Source organism: Tympanuchus pallidicinctus, unplaced genomic scaffold, assembly GCF_026119805.1.
Source record: "Tympanuchus pallidicinctus isolate F22 unplaced genomic scaffold, pur_lepc_1.0 scaffold7, whole genome shotgun sequence".
In the NCBI taxonomy this organism is placed as follows: domain Eukaryota; kingdom Metazoa; phylum Chordata; class Aves; order Galliformes; family Phasianidae; genus Tympanuchus; species Tympanuchus pallidicinctus.
The window spans coordinates 17,043,659-17,067,355 of record NW_026294791.1 but is presented as its reverse complement, the minus strand read 5'-3'; the positions used below and the strand labels follow the sequence as shown (position 1 = coordinate 17,067,355).

At 35.7% G+C, this 23,697-nt stretch overlaps 1 protein-coding gene across 4 annotated transcripts in view; it reads left to right on the top strand.

Moving 5' to 3' along the window:
- The window catches only part of DPYD (dihydropyrimidine dehydrogenase), a 327,599-nt gene that overhangs the window by 115,256 nt on the left and 188,646 nt on the right, over positions 1-23,697 (top strand). For all 4 annotated transcript variants that reach the window (XM_052666446.1, XM_052666449.1, XM_052666448.1 and 1 more), the window contains exon 8: positions 504-591. In XM_052666446.1, coding sequence (XP_052522406.1) covers positions 504-591 — 88 coding nt within the window. The remainder of the gene's footprint in view (positions 1-503; positions 592-23,697) is intronic.

Sequence of the window (23,697 nt, the reverse complement as noted above, 5' to 3'; positions counted from 1 at the left end):
AATAACTTAAATTGCTTGGGTTTTTTGGTTGCTGTATAGGGTGATTGTTCCATTTAGCACACACGTTCCCTAAGCTGGGTTCCTGCTTCAACATCATATTTCTTAAATTCTGATTTTCACTTAGAAATATTACCTTTTGTAGTCAACACTGAATAGTTATTTACAGTAGAAAACTGCCATTTTCAGCTTTACCTCGATATTGCATTCCAATTTGTTTGTTCAGATTGCTTTATTATCCCTTTCAGCTTACAGTGGAAACCAAGCTAACTTACATTGGCTGCGTATGAAGGTGATTGAAAGTTATGTTTTGCCCAGATCTAGTTTGGGCCACTTAAATCAGAGCTGATCTTTTGAGCCTGGCTTAGAATAAAATAATAATGATAATAATAATAATAAAAATTATGTTGTTCACTGGAAGATTCTGTGAGATGTCAGTATTCAGGACATGGTAGAAATTATTTTCATATTATCAGATAAAAAGCAAATAATTTTAACTCTTCCAGATAATTTTTAGTAAAGGCCTTGCTGTTGATGGAATGACACTCCATACCTTGAAAGAAAATGGCTATGAAGCAGTCTTCATTGGAATAGGTAAGAACAACTCAATTTCCTGTATTGTCCTCTTTAAACTGAAGGAATGTCCAAGAATAAATTAAGACTCATAACATGATGTTAGACTACTTCAATCTGATACATTAAGAAAACAATATGTTGTGATTTATTTATCCTTCGAAGAAGCTAAAGCTGAGGGTTTAATATAGCACTTTGTTTTAATTTTCATATGGGCATGATAGATTTGTAAGTCAAGCATTTAGTAGAATGCCTTGTTTTTAATCTAAAGATTTCAAAAATAGATAAACCGAAAAATTTAATTATCTGTAATTTATTGTCTTACTGGCTTAAAAGTGATGTACAAGTTCAGTTTTCAATTTCTGTGAACAACTTACTATGCTCAAATAATTACTGAGTCTATATGGAAGGCAGTGATACCATGCTTGATTGCTTTTTCTTTCATTTATATAAAACATGTGGCATCTTCTACATATTTTATAGTGTAGCAAAATGTAATTATGGGATACTTTGACAAAATAAGCTGACTTTGAGTTATACTAAAACTGTCATGACAGGTCTGTCTTCTCTCATATGCTTAAAAATTCTCGCACCTGCCTCCTGTTTGAACCATTGTCTCTTTTTAATGTTAGATTAGAATTGTTATCCATTTACAAGTATTTTGAAGTACAGCTGGACCTATCGCTACCATATGATAGGAATGTTGAGCAGGCATTGTCTGCAGTTGGTATGAGGCTTAATGCTCTTTATTGATCTAGACGTTGCCTAAGTGAACATAATAGGAAACAAGTTGTCCAACTGTTCCTCCTTCCTATTATTGATTACAGAGATGTAATTCTTAGTGCAGCGACAACTGTTGTTGTTTACCATCTGTGTATGTAGTATAAGCTTTGCAGGTCTATTCTGTCATGTGATCGCAGACTGTTGTGGTTTATTTAATCCTACATCCTCACATACCTAGAGATTTATGTGAATGAATTTTTGTTGTGTGATGTTTTGACATAGTTGTATGCAAGGCAATAGACCCAGTATATCTTTATTGTTTTAATCTGTCTTTTAAACTGCTTTCTGAAGTTTCACCGATTACAGATTAATGAATGTTTGCTTTCTGAAGCAGATTTTGGAATCTCAGCATGATTTACCCATAATTTATGACTCAGGCATTTAAAATGTTTGATTTAAAGGTTAGCAAAATAGATAAATGAGCATTTTGTGAGTAGGCTTGTACTGTATTATATATGTGGCTTTATTTTCTTAATGAAGTCATCCTAATATTCATTTCTAACCAGAAACCGTTTATGTAGGTATTGTGCCATGCAGATACTAAGCAAAGGGGCAGAGACAGAGCTTTAAACAAGAGAAGTTATCTGAAATATAATTCTCTGTAAACCACTTGTTTACCAGAGTAATTAGTAAACAGAAGGTAAAAATGCTTTCTCTCTTTTTTATTTTTTTTTGCCTGCTGAAATATGTATATTTAGGACAATGCCACTGTGGACTTCCTTGAATCTTAGAAGTGACATAATTAAAGGATACTATTTACATAAAATAGAAGTTGCAGATTTGGCTCTGAATGAATATATAACTTGATGAATTATAAATCTAGTAGTTTTCAGCTTTCCCTAGTAGTGGAGGAGAGAAAAAAAAGGAATAGATGTGTGAAAGTCAAGGTGACTGAGTCAAGTGACCATACTGAGGATAAATGAGTAACGAAGGATTTCTGTGGGAACAGATGCAGCAACTTCACTGTTCTTTACTACAGTTATGTTTCTGCACTGTCAGAAAAAGCAACAACAATAATAATAAAAATAACAAAAGCACCTCTCCAAAACTCTAGCTATGCTGTGTGCATTGAAAATAAAGGAAATTAATGTGAAGGGGAAAAAAAGAAAAAAGAACAATCTTTTTTTTAATGAAATAAGAGCTGTGTGACTTGTGTGGCTTAAAACTCTACAGCCTGCTTTCCTGTGAAATATTTTCTTCTTTCTGTTGATAATGCAATTTGGAAAGTGTCCTGAAGTCAATATATTTTCTCTTCGTCAGACTTGAAAAGCATAGAGTTCCCAAATAGTTTCCTAAAGGATATACATTAATAGCATTGCTCTAACATACTTTATATTATTAAGTTATACATAGTTTCATTGCCCTTGGTTATGGTGGCATTTGAGACTGCAGTGGTGCTTATCTTGAGGTGAAAGTTTCTCTCTAGGATGTAGGTCTGAAGCTTAGAAAAATTTCATGTACCGGACCTGAAGAGGATCAGATGGCCATTGCATGCCACCAAACTTCTGGTGTCTCTGCTTGACAGTTATGCCTTATCTCTGCATTGTTTTATTCTGCACCATCTTAACTTTCTAAATGGGCTGCAGCTATGTGTATATAAGGTGATAGAGACTGATGTGGAGTTTGGAGTTACAAAGCTAGGTGACTAGCTGTGAGTAGAAGCTTTAATACTTAACTGGACAAGTGGTAATGCAAGAGATCAAGTCTAGGCAGTAGCACACTGGGAGCCATAAGTAACGGAACCTGAGTTCTTGCCTTCAATCTCTTTTTTTTTTTTTTTTTTTTTTTTTTAACCTTACCTAAACTGTATTCCATCCAACTAGTTTTTAACAAAGTATTTTTCTTAATTTCTAGAGGACCAGTATGCTAATTCCCTCTTCCCTGTTGTGTGGGGACTGTTGAGTCATGCCTGAACCACTGGTTCAGCACATGGGGAAAGGACCCAGTCAGCCCTGGGAGCACAGGTGAAGGCAATTCACCTGTGTGACCAGAAGGGTTAGAGCCTGGCTGCACCTCTCTTAGACCTCATTTAAGGGCTGACTGCCACTAGGGAAGGATCTCTTTCTGAAGATCCCTTCTTGGTAAAGCATTCCCCTGTTAACCTGGAATCTTCTGATACAGGTGAGCAACCTTCTTCCCTTCCTTTATAGTACCTTTCTATTGTGCCAGTCCATCACACCTTTGTTGTAATGCCCTTTCCATGGTATTGATCTGTCCAATTGCTACATCTGTCTATCGTCTACTCTTGTATTCTCTCAGTTCCTCTTGTACAAAGGCATGTATTTTAAAAACATCCGGCAGCAGATGTTATCTCGTTTCTTATACGATAACTGAAGAGTGGTAAGAGATTATTAAATCAAAGTCCTTAAATTATCTTTTTAAAACTCAGTTCATCTTCCTGTTATGTCTTTCGGTATTCTGTCGTTATTCATAATCACTAACTGAGGGTAAGTGTGTATTTCAGGGTTAAACCTAAATTTTCCAAAAAAACCCACCAAACTGCATATATGCTTTTCACTTAGCTATCAGAGCAAATGTGAAATTATTGTACTTTTACTACTCACCTTCTTGAAGTTCAGCTATGTTGTTAGCAAAACAGGTTTCTGTGGCTCTTCTTTAAGACACCACAAAGCATTTTGTGAAATGTTTGTACAGTTATTTAACTGAATGAAAATGAGTAACCTAAACCTTTGGATGTGTTGAAGAATGTCTGATGTAACTTTCAAAACAAATACGTAGAAATTATATCACTATAAAGATACTCTACATACCTTTACACAAACCTGTGTACATATTCTGTAGTGATTTTATGTAATGTTTATATTCTCTCTTTATAGAGATAAAATTATCTTCAAGGATTTTTTTAAAATTATGTAAAATATATTTAAAAAGCTATAAGTATTTAACTTAGACACTAGTGTCTGTAGGCTTGCAAGTAAACAGGAAGCCCTACTTAACTTTCTAATCAATTTTTTATTACAGTGCAAATTGCAACTAGTAACAAGTCTGTCTTGTTTCTTCCTCCATCTTGTCAATTTGGATTGCTGTAGTCAGTTCTATTGTTAGGATATTTAGAAATTTTATTAAATGTTGCAGAATTGTAGCTTTCATGAGCATATAGATTAAATTCAAGAGACTGTTACTGGGTTGTAGCCTAAATTATATCTCCTACTTGCAAGGGTTAAAGCTATAAATAAATAAATCCCTAGTGGAAAGAACCTTTGTGATAATTGCAGTCATTCATAGGTAATTAACATAGCATTCAAACAATAATATAATCAGATGATTTCATTGATTGGAATGAAATTGCGCATGCACACACACAAATTAAAAGTCAAGCAATGATGTACCTTGTTTTTAATAATAATAAAAAAAAAGACTTCTGAGATTGATTTACTGCCTCTTCCCCAAAAAAGTAAGTAATCTCTTCATGCCTGTTATTATCTTCTGATTAACTATGCAGTGCCACCTGGTGTGCAGATGGGAAGAATATTACACATCAAGAGCTCTGTTCACACCCACCCACACAGATATAAACCTACGTGGCAAAAAGTGAACAGATGTTCATTTTGCTTGTGCTATAGGAAAAAATTGTGCATCGTATTCCTGATTCATAAACTAAATTTGGAGAACATGAAATCTGTGTATGGGGCCCATAGGCCCATGGCCAACACAGATGTTTATGGGAGAAATATATTCAAAACGGTTCTCATTTCAGGTTATGAATAGAATTTTGTTTGTTTCTCTGTTTTTTGTTTTACCTTATATTCATGAGTCTTTTTTTCGGTTATCAACTCCAAAGGGTGAAGTTTAGAAACTGTATCTAGAATTTATTTGTTGATTGTATTTCAAAATTGTTTTCCCTTAGAATGTAAGAGACCTCCAAAATTATGATTTTAGGCCTCTTTGCAAAGCAGTAATGTAGGAAGTCACAAAACGTAATGCATGTTATTTAAAGATGTATCTGTAAAAGTACAGAGAATTGCACAGCCTTAGCATTCTAGGATTTTTGGTTATATTATTTTTGGTGTTGATTATTATTACTTTATAATTTCAGAAGTATTTTGTTGCTTTGGAGGTGATGCAGTTTTTGCTGTGAGAAAACCAAACCCCAAAGACCAAATACGGCAAGCAGGGGAGAAAAATATGTTGGAGGTTGTGCTGATGGTTTTTGATTTTAAGATCAATGGTAGATAAGGATGGTCATTGCTTCAGAATATTTCTACAGCAGTTTCTCACTCAGTGTTTAAATGGTGAGAAATTGGCCTTACAGACCTTACTATCCATATTCAGTAAAAGATAAAACAGGCTGCAGAACCAAGCTAAACTCTTAATGATTGTGTAAAAATGTAACTTTAAGGTTGTGAATGAACCTCTAAGATGATCTAGTTCAACCATTCAGCTGCCTTCAATACTGTCCACTAAACCATGTCCTTAATAATACGTCTGCCTAGCCTTAAACAGCTCCAGGGGAAGTGATTCCACTACCTCCCTGAGCAGCCTGTTCCAGGGCCTAATCACTGTTCTGGGGAAGAAATTCTTCCTAATATCCAATCTGAACCTCCCCTAGTGTGCAGTGTAAGGCTGTTCCCTCATCCTATTGCTAGTTACCCAGGAGATGGGATCGACCCCTATCTCGCTACAACCTCCTTTCAAGTAGTGAGAAAAGCAAATATTCAAATCTATTTAACTGCAAAAAGCAGTGAGACTTTGTTATTTGCTATAAGAATGAAGTCATCAAGTTGAGTCATGAAGTCATAGTGAATTTTGAACTGTTTGAAGAGCAATGGTGCAAAGATAGCAGTGGCAGGATCTGGGCAAACCCAATTCCAAATATTTTAATACTACCACACAGTAAGGAGAGTAAATTATAAGATGAAGAAATTTAATTTTTTTTTTTTTTTTTTTTTTTTTTCAATAAAGAATGTGAGGCTAATGATACATGCATTTGCAGCTTAGTGGAGAACAGGATCAGAGCTGCTCATTGAACTACAACTGTATGAAACAAATTCTGAAGGAAGAAGGTCTGCATAAGACTGTGCAGTCTTTGTAGTCCATCTCCTGCAGAACCCTGGCTGGTGGCTCACAGATTTGGAGAATGCATGCATTTTTCTGTAATGCTGCAATTCCTAATAAATTTTCGTATCTCATGGAAAGAGTATTACAAGTGAATTGTGCCATAAATCATTTCTAATACAAAAGTTATCATCAATATTAGTGTTCCCATCTTCTGTAACTTTTGGCTCTAAAAAGATTATTAAAATACAAAACGAATATAGTCACATTAGAAAAGGAAATCTGTGAAAGAACCTGTTCTTACATGCTTATAACAGATGTTTGAACATGCTTCTATTCCCAGTGCACCATCTTTCCTGGAGTCCAATGATGTACATACATCCAAGAATTTTTATGCTTGAGGCATCTTTTTCTACTGTTGGCATTTGTAGTAATCTGTTCTTCCAGTTCTGTGGTCTTTACTGCTGCTCTGGTTATTGGTGGAATGTTCCTAATAGACATCGGAAGCAGTAGGCAGTTGAAAGCTTTTAGGGCTCAGATGCACACAAAAGCTTATTTATTATTAATAATCTTAGGAAACTTTCAAAAAATACTAATAATCTACCCTTGGGCATCCTTAATTTATTCACTTGCAAATTACGCAGATTTTCATGCTCTTATTTGCTTATCTTTCCCACCGAAGAAAACTACTTAGCATAACAATCTCTGCTGCACATGTTTTACAAAACTCTCTCCTGTCTCCTCCTAAGATGTCAGACTGTTTCCCTAAAGAAATGCTCATCTAAATATGACAAAATCAATTTTGTACATATTGTTTTGAGTAGTTAATTTTTAACTATATGGATTAATTGCGATTATTTAGTAGTTTTGCGGAATTTAGTCAAGCAGCTATTTCTGTGCATTTCTGTATCTGAGAAATGCATAAAAAATTGCTGAAGAAGAACAGTGATGTTAGATACTGTGTTTTTATATTCTTGATATTATACCTGTCATTGTTTCATATATGAAGAGAAATCCTTGCTTATCTGTTCTTTCCAAAAGTTGATTCCAAAAGTTGATGTGGGCAATACAGTTACTTGTACATCTAAATGATAGAAGTATTAGTTATGCTGCCATCTTTCTATTTCCACTTTTGTTTCCAGACAAAGAATTAATGACCAAAATACAACCTAGATGTCACTTGATACATCCTCATTTAGTATGATTGAGCTTTCTTAGCCTGGAAGGAGTATGTATTTGGTCCAGTAGAAATGTAAGCAGACATCTCGTGAAACGTTGTTCTTTGCATTGTGCGAGGAGTGACATAATACAAAATTTAAACAATGAGTTCAGAAATCCTTTAACTTCATTTTGTTTAGGCTAGATAAATCTTGTGATCTTAGCATTTATTTCTAGGATTGTACTGAAGTAGGAAGCGTATCAGTCCAGCTTGTTTCATTGATGAAAAAATGGCAAGCACTTCTTGATGTTAACGAATAAGGTTTTAAGCAGCTTTCGTGTACACCATTATGCCTCATCTGTACTCTTTCTGTATTCACATTCTTTCTTCTGTCCACTCACAAGAGGTGCTCATTGGATTGAAATGACAAGTTTAGATGAAACTTGGGTCTGTGGTAGTACTTGGTGTACTTTTAGAAACTATCACAGGAAGCCACCTTGCTTTACCACTTTTTTGCTATGGGCAACTGATTCCTAGGCATCCATTCCTGGGCATGAGTGGGGCACACAACTTCTGTCTTGCACTTTTAACTCATCTGCTTCTGTTTTTATCACCTTTTACTAGCAAACCTTTGCTGGTACAGAAACAATTTGGTATAATTAAGGCAGTTAAATTGTTTCAGGGCAATTTCCTGACACGTTGGTGTGTTTGAGGTCCCTTTTGGTCCTTCAGTTGGGGTATTCCCAAGTGATTCTGTTTGTCTGGGTGGGATTCACAGGGCAGCCTGTGACCTGTAGCTTCCTTCACCTCAGTCTGGGCCAGTGGAAATCCTTCTGTCCTTCAAAATCATCACATTAGAAGCCATAAGTATTTGTAATTTTTTTTAAAATACTATTTAAGTGTTGCTACTGTGTAATAGCTTCTACCACTATGGGAAAGAACATCCATTACCTGCCAGCATTGTATGTTATCACTTTGGTTTTAATAGGATGGAAACTTTTAATGGTAACAAATATCTGGAAATAAAGCTTTAAATGTTCAGTGAAGAAAATAATCTTAATTGAAGCTATGCGAGAGTTTTTGTTGCTGTCTCCTGAATTTTGAGTGGATAGGGATCATGTTTTGTTCTTCTATATGTCAGCCATATAATTGTTTTTACTGTGAAATTAAAATTAAAAGACACTGTGAAATATGTATGTTAATAATGAGTACTAATACTTTGTATGTAATTAGGATAGCACATGCAACTACTGTAGTAAGTGTCACCTGGCAAGTCTTCTAAAAGCAAGTTTAGTGTATGTAAATATTTCTCTGGGTTTGGGTAACATGCTGGGGTATTGTGTAGTGTTAAGACCAAATTTGACATCCCTTGTCTGTAAGTCACGTAGTCCTTTGTGCACTTTTTATAGTTAAACTTACAGTAAACTATATTTATGAAATGTTTACAAGATTAGAAGACATAAGCATACTAAATATTCAGAGTGTTCAGATAATGCTAATTTAAATTACATGTTTATCTAACAAGGGAAATATTTTCCCAACATTGTCCTTGACAGTATTTTCATTCACAAGCAATCCTTTAGCTATTGTTCATTCATTTGAGCTAGAAATGTAGAAAGATGAATATGAACCATTAGAGAAAGCAAAAATGCATTTTCAACAGACAGTAAGACAAATCAACATTCCCTCTAATGATCTTTGGTGATTAGTTTCATAGGAAGAAATAACTGGTAATGAGAATTTAGAGATCAACATGTTTCAGTCAATTCATCTTTAATGGTAATGCTGCCACTATGCCAGTTGCTACCAGTTACTTAGAAAGTAGGAAATTTTGGTGTATTGCTACATTTCTAAGAATTGTCAAGGTTTTGTTTGTTGCTATTTCGTTAATGCAATGGCAAACAGTGTAAGTCACTGCTGATTTCTTAAGATTTTCTTGTTAGCAACAATTCATTATTGTTTTTTTGACTAATGATGGCTATTTACTTGAATATAATGTGTATTTTTAAAAAGATTCCAACAATTAATAGGTAGTGAAATTTAAGTGCCTGGTTATTATGTAAATTTAGGTGACATCATCAAAGACCATTTCTCAATAACATAATGTATTGCTTTTTCTCAAATTATTGTATTTTTCATGAGAACAGAGCATGTCTTACAACAGAAAGTTATTCTAATTTTATAGTTAGTATATTGCATAGCATTTAGTCACTGTAAATCACTGCAATTCATTATATCAATTTACAAGTGACTTAGGCATGATTGCTTTTCTATTCACTGCCAGACAGGCTTGATGCCCTATTATGGACTAATACAAATCTTTTATATAAGAGAAATGATAGTTAAATTTTTAATCTGAAAGAAGGTTTTTAGCATTTAGAGAGCTCAGTAAGAGTTGCTTTAAAAACAAAGCAAAATGCTCCTAAGAAGTGTTTACATACTTGGTCAACCAAAGAACAGCTGTTTACATTTGTAGGTTGCTTTTAGCTCTTCAGCTTGATGCTTTGCAACTGTACTGTAGAAGAAATTATTGGTAGCTAAGTTAAAATGGAAAGTCCAAATTGTGAAGCATTGTGATGCTTGCTCTGAAAAGATTTTAGACTGCTTATTGTGTTTTCATTCTGCCCTGAGTGAGGTTGCTATTTCCATGTGTGGGTGAGGATGGCCTTGGGAGCTGTGAGAACTCTTCCAGCATGGGTACTCAGTGCCAGCAGCTGCCTCTGCAGCTTCAGCACAGAACCACAGGCATGGCAATGGCATTATGTGTCAGGGGTGAATGTGATGAATTTGACTTCAAGACTGCTACAGATCCAGGTGTTGTCCCATGTTATGGAATTTTAAATTGCTGGTTTATTTCCTTGTATTCAGAGTTTCTGCTCTGATAGCAGAAAGAAGTTTGTAGGGCTGGGGGACACATTGACTGCTCTGTGCAGGAAGCAGGAAGCGCTCAGCTGTGGTGTCGGTACTTGTGTCTGGCAGAAAATTCCTGCCTGTTCCGTTGCTCTCAAAGCTATTAGTAAAGCTTAAGAGTTAATTTACATTAAAAAACCAAACAAACTGATTTCCTTCCTCCAGTACAGAGAGTATAAAGAAATCACCCTGACTGTTACCAGCCATGCCTTCTTTGTGCACAGCTTTTTTTGGGAAGCCCCAAAAAATTAAGGAAATCTTGAAATCTTAGCATTTTTTAAATCATGGGGACATGGAGTCTTAATACACCCTCTACACTGGCAAGTCAGTTCCTTATTTTTCAGATGCAAATATGGGTCTTTGCATGTGCTGAATGTGCCCTTTATTGTATTGAAGCATAGAAAATACACATTGTAGCTCAGTCACTTCTGTAGACCTGCCATGCTTGCAAGAACGGAATGTGTTTAATCAGCCTTGCAGAGTGAATAATCATAGATACAAGTGTGGTGTTCAGTATTCATTCAGAAAGCTATAGAATATGCAAACAAAGTGTTTAGTTAAAAGAGAATTGAGTGAATTGCAGCTGTGGCAGGCAGTGGTGGTGGTTTTTAACTGGAAGCCATGTTTGTTTCCTTTAATTTTTCACTTGGTTAATAACAAAAATATAAATCATGCACTACAGTGGATCGACAGAGAGAAGCAATGAGATGTAGTGCTCTACTGAGCATGAGACTTAAGCTCAGCCTGTTGGCCTTATGCTTCCTTGTCAGCTACTGGCCTCCTGGCAGGCTCAGTTCTTCATTCTCTGCTATCTAATGGGAATGGAGAGACAGCACTGGAAGTGCAATAAGTCTCTTGACTGTATACTTGCAATCAAACATTCAAACCATTCCTAGCTATTTGCAATGTGTGCTGTTCCAATAAAATTTCATTTATTTTCTAGTATTTTTAAAAAGATGCAAGGCAATCGAAATAATACATGAGTCAATATAAACTTAATTTGATAAAGGGAGCACAAATTTGATAAATGAGCACAAATCTGTCAAATTCTGAATGATTGAGGAATTTGAAATTTTTTATGACAACTTCTTACTTTGCACAATTTTGTTTTCCTTCAACATCATTCTGTTAGAGATATATTGTCTAACTTGTTTTCTGAAATAATTTTTAATAATTTAAAATGGAACACATCTTGCATAATGTCTAATACAGATTTATTTAAACATTTCAAATTTGAAAAGATCTAGTCCAGAAATAGTTTGCTTACATGATAGCATTTTACTCACTTGTCAAAAATAATAATTGAAGTCAATATAACTGCATTTATGTTGCCAATGTTTGAAGAGCAGCTTGACTTTATTTCTTCCAGATCTCAGAGAAAAAAAAACCTCTTACGTAAAACTCCAAAATCCCTTGTAGTAAAATCTGCCATATAATACAGAGTTCCATATTTCTAATAAGTATGTAGTAGTACAGGGGTCAGGGACTAACCAGTGAATAAAAGTCAAAACTCAGAATGAGGTGCCTTTCCACTTTAGCACTGGGCAGTGATATATACTGATAATGTTTGATTAATGAGCAGCAGCCTTGCAGTGGGTGAAAACGTCTGTGAGAAATGATTTATTATTTCAAAGGTATTGGAAGCTTACCATATCTTGTAGATTTAACTGTGTGTGCCTGAATAAAATAAATGAGATGCAACATGTGAAAAATGAAAACACATTAGTTGTAAAGGATGTGTCACAAGCAGGGTATTTTTGTTCAAGTACACTTTGTCATGGGGATTTTTTAATGTTGCTCTGAATACAAATCATTTAACTGGTTCATAAAGTCAACCTAGTTGGAATCCCTGCATCTATCACCAAGACAGAAATGAGGATTAAGCTTAATATGCTGGAACTTCCCTTGAATGTTTGCATTTTGCGTTATATACAGCTGTTTAAACTGTGCAGATGAGCACAAAGGCTGATTTCTTAGAAATACAGTAAAAGCTTAAAACTGTATAGATGCAATTTCAACAATGAAATTAGGAAATTTCATTTCATTAATCTGTAATTTCATTAAAAGAAAGTGTCATTAATGTTTTTTTGTTTTTTTTTGTTTTGTTTTGTTTTGTTTTACATTTGCTACGACAGAGGCTCTAAGAACAAGAGTGTAATTCTCTTTCACCTGTGTTAATTCTGTGTCTGGAACAAAACAATGACTTGTAGATGAAGATTTTACTTTTTGCAGTTCCAGGTTAATCTTGCAGTAGTTTGTAAAGCAGCCTTTTTTCTGTGGTATGTTTCCATGTGTGTTGATCTGCTGCCAGGCCCCTGGTTCTGCTCAGACCTCCTGTGGAGTTTGGGTCACACACAGATAATTAATGATGGCTCAGACTTACCTCCATGCAACTACAATGTATGTTCAGACCAACTGGACTGCCCCGAGTCTTACATTACATAAAACTGTCTTTCCTCTAGTTTTTGCATATGGGTAAGGTGGGACAGTAGAAAGATACAGCCTGCCTTCCTATTTTAGCATCTTCTGTGAGATCAGGGAAATATTTGGAAATTCTGGTCTGGAAACACTGTTCCATAAATATATACCTACGACTTGTGTGGACCTTAACCCTCACTCTTACATCTCTGTTCAGTCTAATTCAATAAGCATCTGAAGTACTGAAGTATTTTTTTGCTTTGGGTTTTGGCACAGATGTATAATCTTCAGCCAGAAAAAAAAAATCAAAACATTTTCCTGATGTGTAAAGAAAGTTGTAACCTGGTAAAGTTTTTAATAAGGCCTGACATTTCTTAGTAAAGTTGTATGGTATATTGCTATATCCCTTGAATCTATTTTCACACTTTGCTCTGTGGGACTTATTGTGCTAAAGCACACTATAGTGTAGTAGACGCATTGTATTTAGACACTTAGGGTCATCATTGTTTATCAGTAGCTTTGTTTAAGATCCTGGTAGATCCTATTCATCACACTTTCTTTCTTCAGTCAGAGCCTTTTCTACTCAGTTATTCATCTTCTGATCTTGCAGGTTCTTCTATCGTGGGACTCTATAACTGCAATTCTCTTTTCATGGTAACTCTGAAATAATAACATGAGGAAATTTTCAGACGACTGCAAGGATAGCAGTTCTTTTAGGTCCGTGCATAATGTCATAGCTTTGAGTTAGAAGGTTCTCTTGTTGATGCAGATGCAGTCTCATCCTCTCATCAGCTAGTAGAAGTTATTTTTCTAAGATTTACTATGCAGGTGAGGGAATCATGAAATGGAGGGCATCTGGTTTTACTGTCACTGGATTTCATGAAACAGAGCTCCAGCAAGGATAGCAACTCCCTCTCATTGATGTGAAAGCGACAAATGTAGTACATCAAAGGAGTGACCTTTCAACTTAATAGTATGTGGAATGAGAGCAGCTTGCCAACTATGAGATCTTGGTAGTATCTCTACAGCAGTTGTTGGCCTAGAGAATGAATGGAAGAACAGCTGGACATTATCTGAGCTCTCAGAGAATCCTGATCCAAGTACTTCTGTAGGCAGATGCATGTGTGTTGGAGTAAGGGAACATGTGGAGGAAAGAAACTCAAACAATTAAGTAATCAGAACTTTTAATAATGCTACATGCATGTTCCAGTGACATAGTCTAACAGGCAATATGAGAAGCAGAAACTGTCTGAAGCACAGTATATCTGAGATGGAGGGACCTGATTCTGCATGGAAGGACCTGGATTCAGATTCCTTGGCCAGGCAGCTAAGTTTATAAGCTGTGTGATATAGAAAAGGTACAAGCCAATGTAAAGCTTTATTTTTTTGTGTGAAGAGAATGTGTAGAAAGCTTAGCATAGTTCTCCACCTTCCATAATGAGAAACTGATATTGGTAAACAGTGCCCTGAAGAATTTGCAGTTTGGTCTGACATCATTCCTAAAGTATGGAAAAGAACAGACTGTTGGTTTTGATACAACTCCCTCTTGAGGGTTTAACACTGTCCATGCCAGAAAATAAAAAGCCTGAGCTATGTTTTGGAATGTGGAAATATTCTTTGCAGTCTAAAGGTAAAAGAAAAGAAATAAATCTCTATAGTGTTCTTCCCCACTTCTCGAATGGGTTATACTTTTAATCTTTGTTCCACAATAGTAAGAATTGAGACTCTGAAGTAAGGACTTTGTATTTCATATCCAGTTCTATCACAGAGTCTATTCATGTTGCATTATTTTAAAATAATTCTTAGTGGCAAAATTGGTTCACATAAAAATGAGGGTATTCAGGGCTATTTTTTTTTTTTTTTAACTGAGTCTCTTGAAGCTTCTGCCTGTTCAGAATCTATGTATTTTTACTGACTTTTTAAAATCTGAAAACAGATTCAGAATTTAGTGCTCCAAGTGTGCATGGAAATGAATGAATAATTATGAGTATTCTTACAGAAGTGTGGAGTAATCCCAAAGCAAGTATCATTCACAGATCTTGGAATTTCTACTGCTGTTATGTTTGCTGTACTGCATCCCAGAAGTATGCAGAAGTTCCCATTATTCAAGCTAATATTATTTTGAGAAGACAACGATTTTGGGTCCTTCTACTTTCATCATGGTTTCTCAACACAGTGGAACCTGAACAGAAAAATACAATATGCAAAAATTATGAGCTAATGCTGCAACACAAAATTAATAACATCATTGGTTGCTTTTAAAAATTCTATGCTGTTTTTGCTTACATTCTTCAGCAAGGATTGGAAGTATTCTATAACAATATGACTAATTATCTTCACATGCATTTATCACTAAATAAACTTCACACAAGACAGCAAGATTGTTTACTTAAGCAGTATAATACTGGGAATGGAAGATAGCTCTAGAACACAGGATTACACTGCCAGAATGGCACTATTTATTAAGCTATGATAACGCTAATGTTCCTCTTTGATGTATAGCATGTGCGACTTCAGCTGAACTTGTAGAGAGCCTTAAGGATGTTTCATTGAACATTTAGTATGGCAGCAAGCCAGAATACATTTAGCCTAAACCCAGATGACAGGTTGGTAATGAGGTAGTGATTGATGACCACTGCTTCCGTATGAAAACCTGCTTGATATGCTGGGGGGGAAATGCATTGCTAGCTCTTTTCATTTCACTCCTGTATTAGTTATTCTTACTGTAGAGGAAATAGTATTAGCTGCTGGTTATTCAATCCTGGTTTCACTTTTAGATGAGAATTGAGTGCTCAGCTGAGATTTTAGAAGCACAGCGCTATGGCTACATTTATGTGTAATTCAAATCCTAATTTCAGTGGATTTTTATTATCAAAAATAACTGCAATTATATCACCTATAAAACACCCTATAATATTCTTATTACATGCCTTCTGTAATTTTACAAGACCTATGATTCACCTCCTGTGCCATCTAAAAGGCATTGCTTTCCCTTCTAATATAAAAAGAAATACTTGGCCCTAAGATTGTAAAACATTGCTCAAACAAACAAGCCTGAACAAAAAGCAACTCTTTATTTTGCTTAGACCTCTTGAATGCTTCACTGTAAAAACATTTTGCATAATCAATTCAGGTGATAGACTAAATGTTATTCTGTGCACCTTGAAATATATTTAGGCCCAGTCTTTCAGAAAGATTCCAACCTGATGTCTGATGTAGCAGTAAGAAAATTTAGAAGTAGGCATCAGAGAACCATAGGGTTTACATCCGTAGCTGTACTCAGGCAGGGTGTATATTAGAGGTCCCTGAAGCTGCAGGATAACTAATGGGATCACATTAAAGGCTGGTTAGAAATTACCCAGGGATGAAGCAAAGGGCGCTAGGGCAGCATAAATATCCAGTGTCAAAAGAAACTTGTTATTAGTGTTTTTCCAGGCAAAAGGGTCTCTTGATCAGGAATGGGTGAAGAAGCTTGTCACCCTAACCAGAGTGATATGACACTTCCTCATAACAAAAATATGAGCATGAAAAATTAGGACAAGCAGTAGAACCAGAGCCTGAACAAGATGGTTGTGGAATGAGACTGGAGCAGTTTCCATCTCTCTCCTGCGGATCCGTGCGAAGTAAAGGAAGTGGTCATGCTCTGTGGGGTGCAGCGGATGACTTTTTGACAAAGAAACAACGTCATATTATAAATGCAGATGTTTGGACCTGTGATGTGTTTATGACCATTCACTGGAACCAAACAAGACAGTCTGTCATCATAGGATTTTACTGACGAGCCTTACAGGAAGGGTGGGTTTTAACTGGATCAAGTTGTGTCTCTTAGGCCAAGCGAAGTCCTTATGGTGTTGCTTAGCAGACAGGAAACTGCTATTGTACGTTATAGCTGACAGTGATCACTTTGGGCCAATCAGAAATGTGTCTAGTGTGATTCTAGAGAAGAACAACAGGATAGGCAAGACAGGAAATTATTAGTGGACTTCCACTGATGTATGAGCTGGTTGTGACTATGCTTACAAACAAGTTATTTGGTACCATAGTGCATCAGGAAATGGATGCTGTGTCCCTTTTTGGTTGACACTGTGGAAGACACTTTTGTCTGCTTGGGAATATAGCCAGGAGTGCACAGATTAAGAGATAGTCTCTTCAATGCTGGTAGAGAGTATTCTTGTGAGATTACAGTAGTCTTTGAAGGAGGAACAAAAGTAAGACAGTCAGTACCTTCATCAGGTGCAGGGAGAGGAGGTCAGTTCTGGATTTAGATATACTGTGCTGAAGTTTAACTTGATATCCACAAACTGAAAATGATGAGGACAGGAATTGTGATACAGGCTGTCCAAGTCATTTAGTCTCCAACAGAAGCAGAAGTATTTTTGTTCTTTTTGTTTTCAGCTCCACCCCTTTGATGCTTTTGTTCTTCATGTGTCTCACACCTTTAACTCACAAACTTTTTGTGTAGTAAGTTCATTAGGTGACATTGGTCTACCTTTTGTTTGGGGGTACCCACATCACACGTTGAATACCAAAATAAAAAATGCTTTATGAATTAATGTCTTTTGATGTAGACATATCCTTTATCCAATGAAAACTTAGACTCTATAATTCCCTTGTATGGTTGTAGCATCTTTGGGGCAGATGATCTGTTGTGAGAGCTACCGAATTTGAGTTAAACTTTTTTTAATGAATCTTTATTTGTATGATTTTTTTTTTTTTTTTTTTTGTCAAATATTTGCAGTTTTAAAGCATGCCTAATTGAGATGACCACATTTTTTTTTCTCACTGACCAGTGACAGGGTGGAACAGGTCCATTGATTTTTACTGCTTTACTGGAAAGCCCTTAATTTTAACAACTGGTGGCACATAAAGATACGGTATTTGGGTGGAGATTAATGGCCATATGGTGTTGTTGCTTATACAGTGGAAAGCCTAGTTATTTACTGTAAAATCTGTCTCAAAATTCTATACGCAAAGCACAGATTTCTACTTGGTTTGTTTCCATAACAACATACAAAACAACATCAATCATTTATAGTAGATTTCCATGCTCCATAATTAGTTGCAGTTCTAAGGAGTGTGGGAGGAGTCATGTAAAATGTTGTTTTTTATGTGAAAAACAAAGTTAGACCTTGTTTTAACGAAAGCTTATGCACACACTTCACTTTCTACAATGCAAGTAGTTCCACTGACATTGATGGCTATGTCTACATAGCACTGATGTAGCAACTGGAGTGGCTGTACTCATGTCGTGCACTGTGTCCCATTTGAATGACAGCCATGTGAACTATGTTTGCTTTATGGGGATCAAACTTGGTCTTGACTCAAGGTCTACCTTAGCAGATACTATCAGTAGAACAATTAAGCATACAGTACACAGACTTCAGTATGAATTGTAAATGTTTGCAGTAGCAGTGCCTATGTTATTGCAGAAAAATGATTGATCAAACTTCTTAAAGAACTTACTTTATGAAAATAATAATAAACTATACATCTTTTTATGTAGAATTTTAAGCCAATGGGACACCTGCCAAAGCGTTTATGACATTTTTTTGCTTGTGTTGAATATGTTCGTGCCATCTCTACACTTCCTACAGTATAACACTCAATGACAGATATTGCCATATGCAGCTGTTACAGCATCGTAACTTCTTCTCTGAGCCAGTTCTGTAGCTTTATCAAGCCCTTGTAGTGATCTGCATATTGGGAAAGTTCAAAATCATATGCATGAGCTACTACTGTTCCCCTAGTCTTCATGCTTTGCTAGAAAAACAAAGATATGTGTTTTTTTTCTTTCCCTGGTCTTAATTTACAGGGTATTTTTTTTTTTTTAAGGCAGTTATATAAATAAGGAATAAGAAAGTACATTTGACAAAGCATCTTTTAGCTGACAAACCCCTGAGCCCCCAGGCAAGAAGTGCTTGATTCTTGTTAGCTTGGGGCTGCTCCAGAGATGATGCTGATGATTGAGCGTGGAAAGAAAAGGTTGAAGGGAAAAACCTTAAAGAGAGTGAGGGAGAGTTGGAAAGAATGAGTAGAGTGGAGGAGGGAAACAAGAAAATCATAGGGAATTAGGACTGAGAAAATAATGGAAATGTAAAGGAAGAAAAACTTGATATACTAGAATGTGTAAGCTGAAAAAAATTGTATGCAAAATAGCAAATAGAAGAAGTAAAAGCTAGAACACATGAGAAATATCCATAAAAACAATAAAAAATTGAATTTTTAAAATAATACAATATAGTTGTTAATTATCCACATTTTCAACAATTTTTGTTACATACATCCAGTGTCAAATAACAGTTAAAGTTGAGAAAGTACGTATTCTGAATGTTTCTCTTTCAGCTGTAGTAAATTAGAAAATGGGGGAAATGTACATATTTTAAGGATTTTTACATAGATTTTCATTATATTGCTTTGTCAACTCAAAGAACAAGCATTTTATTGTGCCAGTCACTGTATACTTTATTCCAAAACATAATTAAATTACAACTAAAGTTGCTAGGTGACAGGCAAGAGAAGACATAATTAGGATTTTTTTTTTTTTTTTTTTTTTTTAAAGATAGTGAAAACTAGTAATCCTGAAGGAAGGTTACTATTTTCTGAGGTGACAACAAATGACCATCTCATTCAAATACATGGTTCGTTAAATAATCACCTCCTGCTCTGCTTCTGCTGTTGAGCTCCTAGTACTCTAGGTAGAGTCAAGGGAAATAAGAGGACTTTTAGCTAGGTACAAATTCTGATTTGTTCTCTGAAGAACTCTTTGACAGTGTATCACTCTTAGGTATTTGCATGTGACTCCTAAAGACAGAAGTTGTGGCTGTCCATTGCTATGCATGAGTCTTTTTACCTGTGTCCGCTATGTGCAGGTTACCAGCAAGAGAATTACACGTGGTCTGTAGATAAGATTCTGCTCATTAAAACAAGGAGGGTTTCAAAAATCAACACTTTACAAATAATTATAAAAGTCACTCTGAAGGTAATGCTTCCTATTTATTTCCATGGAAACAACAGATACAAAGAACACGATCACACTATTTAATAGAGCAAATTCTCAGGTGCAAAACGTCATTTTTCAACATCACCTCTATTAGCTGTGCATTTTCAATAGTGATGAACAAAAGCCTGCATACTGTGCTCAGAAATCTGCATCAGTGGAGGTGATTCATTGCTGCCACTGCTGAAATGGACTACCCGCTGCCTCACTGTGGTCATATCCACTCTTTGGTCTCCATTCAGCAAGCATCAACAAATGTCGGAGTGTGCCATTTTTTCTGCATGGAGGAATTCATTGACACAATTTTGCTTCATATGCACTTCCATGTCAGACACCATTTTGTCAGTGTTCCTCCACTGCCATCTATCACATGGCAGCAACATGTAATGGAATACTGGTGCAAGGTTCAGCCTCTACTGCCATAGCACCAATGTCCACCTCTGACATCATGGGTCAAAATAATAAAATAGGAGGCATTGCTTTCAGGTCAGGCCTCATAATAGTGAGACAGGGAATGTGTGTCCCATGCTGAGTAAAGCAGAAGATTGGGTCATGGTGAATGTGGCAATGTCTAAGAGGGTCTTTGGAAAGAGCTCTGGAAAGTTTTAAATATTTAAAGCTTTAAATATTGTTTCTTCCCTTCTTCAATGTCGCAGTAGCACTGAATTCATGAGATATTTCTGATTTGTTGAGTGTATCATTGTTTATCTCTTTTCAGATTTTCAAGCAATCTTATTTGGATTTATGAATAAAATTTCATTAATATTCCTCTACTTTGTAAAATCTATGTAATTGGCAATTTTGTGTTTCAGCACAGTGCATTAAACTGTTTGTGCAAGGATCGAGTGAATAAATAAATAAATAGTTAAGTCCCCCAAAATTCCCCTGTGGTGCCTCAAGAGTAATTTCTTTTTAATCTTAGAAAACTGCATTTAGAAATAGGGTTGTATTTTATTTTATTTTTTTCCATGCCTATTCTACTGTTTGTTCATTCAGATATTCGGAAAATTAGTTTAATTTGTTCCTGGGCTATGTGTTTCTGAAAATGTCTTTTTTATCTTAAATTGATTATAGATGTGACCATGACATAAGTGTCTGTCTGATATATAAATACATATCTGCTCAGCATTTGATTGCAGAGTTAAGATATCTAATAATCTTAATCCTTCCCTTCAAATATACGAGGGCATGAGCTCTTAGAACCATATTTACAGGTAGGGAGCTGCATCTGTGCATGCGATTGGTGATGTGACTGTTAGCATGGGGTTATCAAGCCGGTAGCTTTCACCACACACACACTCTGCCTTTAATATACAGAGCTGATTTTGTACGAGTGCCTAACTGAATACTTGTTTTCTACATATGTGTGTATCATAAATAAATTGGTGGTTACGAGAATGCAGAGGGTGGGGTTTCTATTTTTAGCAGAGGATTCCTTTTAACTCCATTTCTTCATTCCCATACAACTATAGTTGCTGCTAAAGTTAAATGAATTCATACTGTAGCAAGCGTTCAGGCAGGCATGATCTGGTTTTGTATGAGCAGTAAAACTAATCAACGTTATCATTAAAATATTAGGGTGAAAATCTTGATTTGATACAAACAGTTGGTGATGCTGAGTTTATGAAACAGAATTTTGTTGATGTGGCAAAAGATGCGCAATGTTAGGTTTTTCTAATGGATAGTAGGATTTTTCATGAACTTTCTATATAAAGCAATTGGGACCTGTTAGAAAATGACATCAAAAGATTATTCTGATTTATAGTGAGAATTACTCTTACATGTTGCAACATCAATGACTATAGGCAGCAACAGTTCGAAGCAAGCATTTATATTGTAATACTTTAATCATCTGATAATGGAATTGTAATTAAGTTTTAATATAAAGCCTTTGGCCATTTTGTACGCTCTTGTCTCAAAAGATGGGTATTCTTGATGAATAAGGCAAGGCCCAATTCCATTACAAATTGGGAAAGTGGCTGTGAGTGTTAAGATGTGGTGTCTGAAAACAAGTCAGTGAATTATGAAGTGAAAGCATGGAAGAAGGCAGTTTTGAACTGATGAAGTTTCAAAAAGTAGCTTTGCAACATTGTGTGCAAGCCGTATTTTCTAGTTCTCCCTCCCTGTGCCTTTTTTCTTTGTAGCGAGGGTAGATGAAGGAAGGGTCTGATTTCTGGTACACTGCCCCTGGCTACAAGGTCTCTGTAATAGAAACATATGGGGCTTGCGGCAAAGAAATGCCTGCGCATACCTGTGAATTTCTCTCAATTTTATGTGAATGTCTGGCACCTATTCTCTAGTAGGGAATACTTTTCTTTCACTTAAGTATATTAGTAGGTTTTCTTTTTCCAATCCCAAATAAAAATTTCAGAAATCTCGCAGTGGCTTAGGACGTCAACAGGGAGTATTTCAAAGAATCATGAAGAGTTGAAGTTGGAAGGGACCCTTGGAAATTGGCTAGTCTAACCCTGCAGCTCGGAGTCAGCTAGAACAGATTGCCTAGGACTGTATCCAGTCAGGTTTTGAACATCTTTGAATATGTAAGAAGGCTTGCTCTGAAAATGTTGTGCTCCTGAGGTCCTTTGCCTCCAAGGCAGTCTCTCTGCCGAGTTGCATGTCAATAATGTAGATTCAGACAGATCTTTTGGAAGTCGATGTACCCTCAGAGATTCTTGTGCCTAAAACAACCAGAGTATGCAGGTGCACACTCAGGAAGGAGTTTATTTCAAATGCTGAATTATTTTTTTCCACATCTTTAGCTATTTTCCAGTTAACAGTAGATCCCTGCAGGAAAACTTTTTTCAAAACTTGATTTTGTTCTGAATACTTTTGCAAATGTGCCTGACTTTCACTATCTCACTTGCCTGAAAATCCCAGCTAGATTTTTCTCTGGCACACAGGTACTGCTCTGAAACTGCTGAATATGTTCCTGAACAAACTACTCTGTTCCAAGTTTTGTGTACTAACTGCACAAGTGAATTGCTTATAATCATTTGATCTTTAGGATATATATATATTTAAATCTAGACAGTGTTAGCCGTTTTATAGTTATGTAATGCATTTTGTACTTCTATAAAATGCGTATCAATTACTGGCCACTGACTTTCGTCCTTCTTTAGTTATTCTTTTTATTTTACTATTATAGCACTACATAGAATATTTGCTTACCATGATTTGCACAGATAATATTTATTCTCAAAAAGGCATGGACCTAGTGTAGCAATTTTTTTTTAGCATAAAGGAATTGAAAATCTCTGTGCTTTTCTGATTTGTTTGATTAGTCTGAGAAAGCCCAATAGCTCTTGGGGCTTCCAAACAAAATATTCAATAGCAAGTTGATGTAAGTGAAGGTGGCTACGTTAATTTCATCTTAGTGATACAGAAATCAACGTGTTTTAATACTGATTTTTGTCTAGGTTTGATCTAAAGCATAATGGATAGCCTAATGCCCTATGTTTAGTAGGCAATACAGTGTGTAGCTCAGTCCTTTTCTAAGCTTGGTCAGCACATTAAGCAGGTAGGTCTTATGACAGACAGACAGCAAAAGTCTTGACAATGCGTAGAGATTACTTTGTATAAAGAAGATAGAATATTTAAAACTTAGTATGTACTTGTTGGTACTACAGCATATCTTCAAAGCCTTTGGTGGTTTTGAACAAAATTCCCTCTTAGCTCAAAGTAGATCAATAATATAATAAAATACAGTAGAACCCCAAATTGCCTTTATTTCAGTCAACCTGATTTCAGGACCCTTGCAGAAAACTATCTTTTGGTTTTCTTCTGGAGGATGAATAAAAAACCGCATTTAGTAGAAATGCAAATTTCTACAATTGATAAAAATTAA